At 46.6% G+C, this 2,213-nt stretch overlaps 1 protein-coding gene across 1 annotated transcript; it reads right to left on the reverse strand.

The window, feature by feature from the left end:
- Window positions 1-1,535: 1,535 nt before the first annotated feature.
- Window positions 1,536-2,207, reverse strand: LOC119339190 (PHD finger protein ALFIN-LIKE 2-like). The gene is made up of 3 exons (XM_037611337.1): window positions 2,070-2,207; window positions 1,914-1,946; window positions 1,536-1,798 (listed from the first exon to the last, which is right to left on the reverse strand). The coding sequence occupies exons 1-3, from the start codon at window positions 2,182-2,184 to the stop codon at window positions 1,536-1,538; spliced, it is 411 nt and encodes a 136-aa protein (XP_037467234.1). The 5' UTR covers window positions 2,185-2,207.
- Window positions 2,208-2,213: the final 6 nt, after the last annotated feature.

The raw sequence follows: 2,213 nt of genomic DNA on the forward strand, positions 1-2,213 counted from the left end.
AATACATATACAGATATTACCACAAACACCTATCACGCAAAATCACATCGCAAGGTAACTCTGATTTTAGTCAAATTTTACTGCAGCCCAGCTCAAAACCTGAGCACCTAATTATTCAGAAGTTGAGATGATGCTTTCACTAGTAGGAATGCTTTAAAAAATTTACGGGATTACATGGTTCTGCAAGTTGTACTAATTCTTTTGACCAGTCCAGATCACACACCACACACGCCAGATATTCAGAAGTAGAATAATCTGAATTTTGTAGTACTGCAAGGGTAGGTTTTTTCGTTAGTATGTGAGTTTCAAATAGTAGTAATCTGGTGAAAGAACACTAACTAACACTACAACTTGTTTAAGGAGCAGTAGCAAATGCTCCAGAGGTTCCTAGCTAGACCTCATATATGGTGTACATGCATAATAGATTGGTACCTTCACTGGAAAGTGGAAAAGGAGGCTCTGAATCTTATAGCTACTTATCTAGTTGAGATGTTGAAACGTGGGGTGTGCATGTCAGGTTACTAATTACTTGAGAAACTGGGATCGGTTGGTCTTCTTGGTCTAGAGAGAGGCATAGAAGGCTAATAAGAGCATTTATAATGGGTGAAGTTTACAAGCACAATTAATTAATTGAACTGAAACTGAAAAGTTATACTAGTTACATTTAATAGATGAATGGAATTACTGTCACACAGGAAAGGTAAATCTAAACACAGGGAGCTTCTCCATTTACGCTATGTTTGTTTTCTGAAAAAAACAGGCAATTAAACCAGAAAAGCACCACATTTACTACATAGGGTTCTGCATGATATATCAGGAACACATTGAACAATCAACATACGTAACCAGTTGTGAGCCATAACAATCGAAACTAAGCAGTAGTGTGTAAAGATGCACTAATATGTTGTTTCTTAAGCAAGAGGAAGCATGTCTTAAGCAGGAAGAAAGAAAACAAAACAGAAGAGATACCACATGGTTACTTGCTCACTCCATCGACCTCATCCGTTTATCTTTCATTTCTATGATGAAAGTAGACTTGGGGTTATATGGTTTGGAACTCTGAATCAAGTGGCCAACAAGTGGCTGCTAGGTGAGTATCAATGACTCGGCCACGATTACTCACTGGCTCACCATAGATGGTCAAGACTCAAAGTACCCGCAAAATAAAATAAAATAAAATGTTTCAGTTCATTTGCACGTGGCACTGTCCATTTCATAAGAGCAATTGGTACCACAAGTAACCCATTGGCTGCACTAGATAGTATCATGGATTCATGGTCAAATCATGCTGATAAGGTCACACTGATATGAACTAAGGTTAAATTTTGATAGGATGCTTAGTATCACTAGCACATGTAGAACACCACAGACCACTTCCAAGGTGCTCATCTATGAAAATTAGCACCCAGCAGCAAAAATACAAACTAGAGATCAGCATATGAACTAAGGCCAAACTTAGGTTCAGCAGCAAAAATTAGCACCCAGCAGCAAAAATACAAACTAGAGATATTCAAGCCAAGCATAACAGTATAGGCCTAGGAAGCATCGAAGAATCTATCTATGCATCTGAAATATACTACAACAGGAGCAGGCCACGGAGATAAGAAGAAGGCGACGGAGAGGAGCCATGAGTCGGAGTGGACGGTGACGAGGGAGAGCCAGTCGCGGAGGTTCATGCCGTTGCGGGCGAAATTGATGCCGAGGGCCGGCTCAGGCAGCTCGGGGGGCACCTCCTCCGCCGGCAGCGACACCTCCCAGGTCCCGTCGGGGTGGCCGTAGAGGCAGAGGTTCTCCTTATCTGCGAGCAGAGAGAGAAAAAACCCAGGCCGATCCAGTCAATCCCCGTCCGGATCCCACCGCCCGGCGGCAGCGGAGTAGCCCAATCCATCCATCCAATCTGGGGGGCAACTCACCTGGGTCGCAGCTGTCGAAGAAGTCGTCGACATCTGCACGGCGGCACGAGGCGCAGGAGAGAAGCGCGGTGTCAGCGCGGCGCTATGAGAGGGGCAAAGGGGATGAGGGGGGAGGAGAAGAAAGGAAGGGGCGCAGTCGGTCGGTCGGGTACTCACCGGAGGTGAGCGCGCGGACGAGGCCGGCGCGGCGCGCGTTGAAGTCCCTGAAGATGGCCTCCACGGTGCGCGGCCTGGACGTCGCGGGGGCGGCTGGGGCCCGGGCCGTCTCCATCTCGCCGAGGCGGGGCGGCCGCCGGTGGC

Source organism: Triticum dicoccoides, chromosome 7B (assembly GCF_002162155.2).
Source record: "Triticum dicoccoides isolate Atlit2015 ecotype Zavitan chromosome 7B, WEW_v2.0, whole genome shotgun sequence".
NCBI classification, from domain to species: Eukaryota; Viridiplantae; Streptophyta; class Magnoliopsida; order Poales; family Poaceae; genus Triticum; species Triticum dicoccoides.

Coding starts and splice junctions, on each gene's coding strand:
- LOC119339190 (XM_037611337.1), bottom strand. CDS start 2,184: ATGGAGACGGCCCGGGCCCCAGCCGCCCCCGCGACGTCCAGGCCGCGC. Junction 1,947..2,069: donor CGTCCGCGCGCTCACCTCCG/GTGAGTACCCGA, acceptor GCCGCCGTGCAG/ATGTCGACGACTTCTTCGAC. Junction 1,799..1,913: donor CTTCGACAGCTGCGACCCAG/GTGAGTTGCCCC, acceptor CTCTGCTCGCAG/ATAAGGAGAACCTCTGCCTC.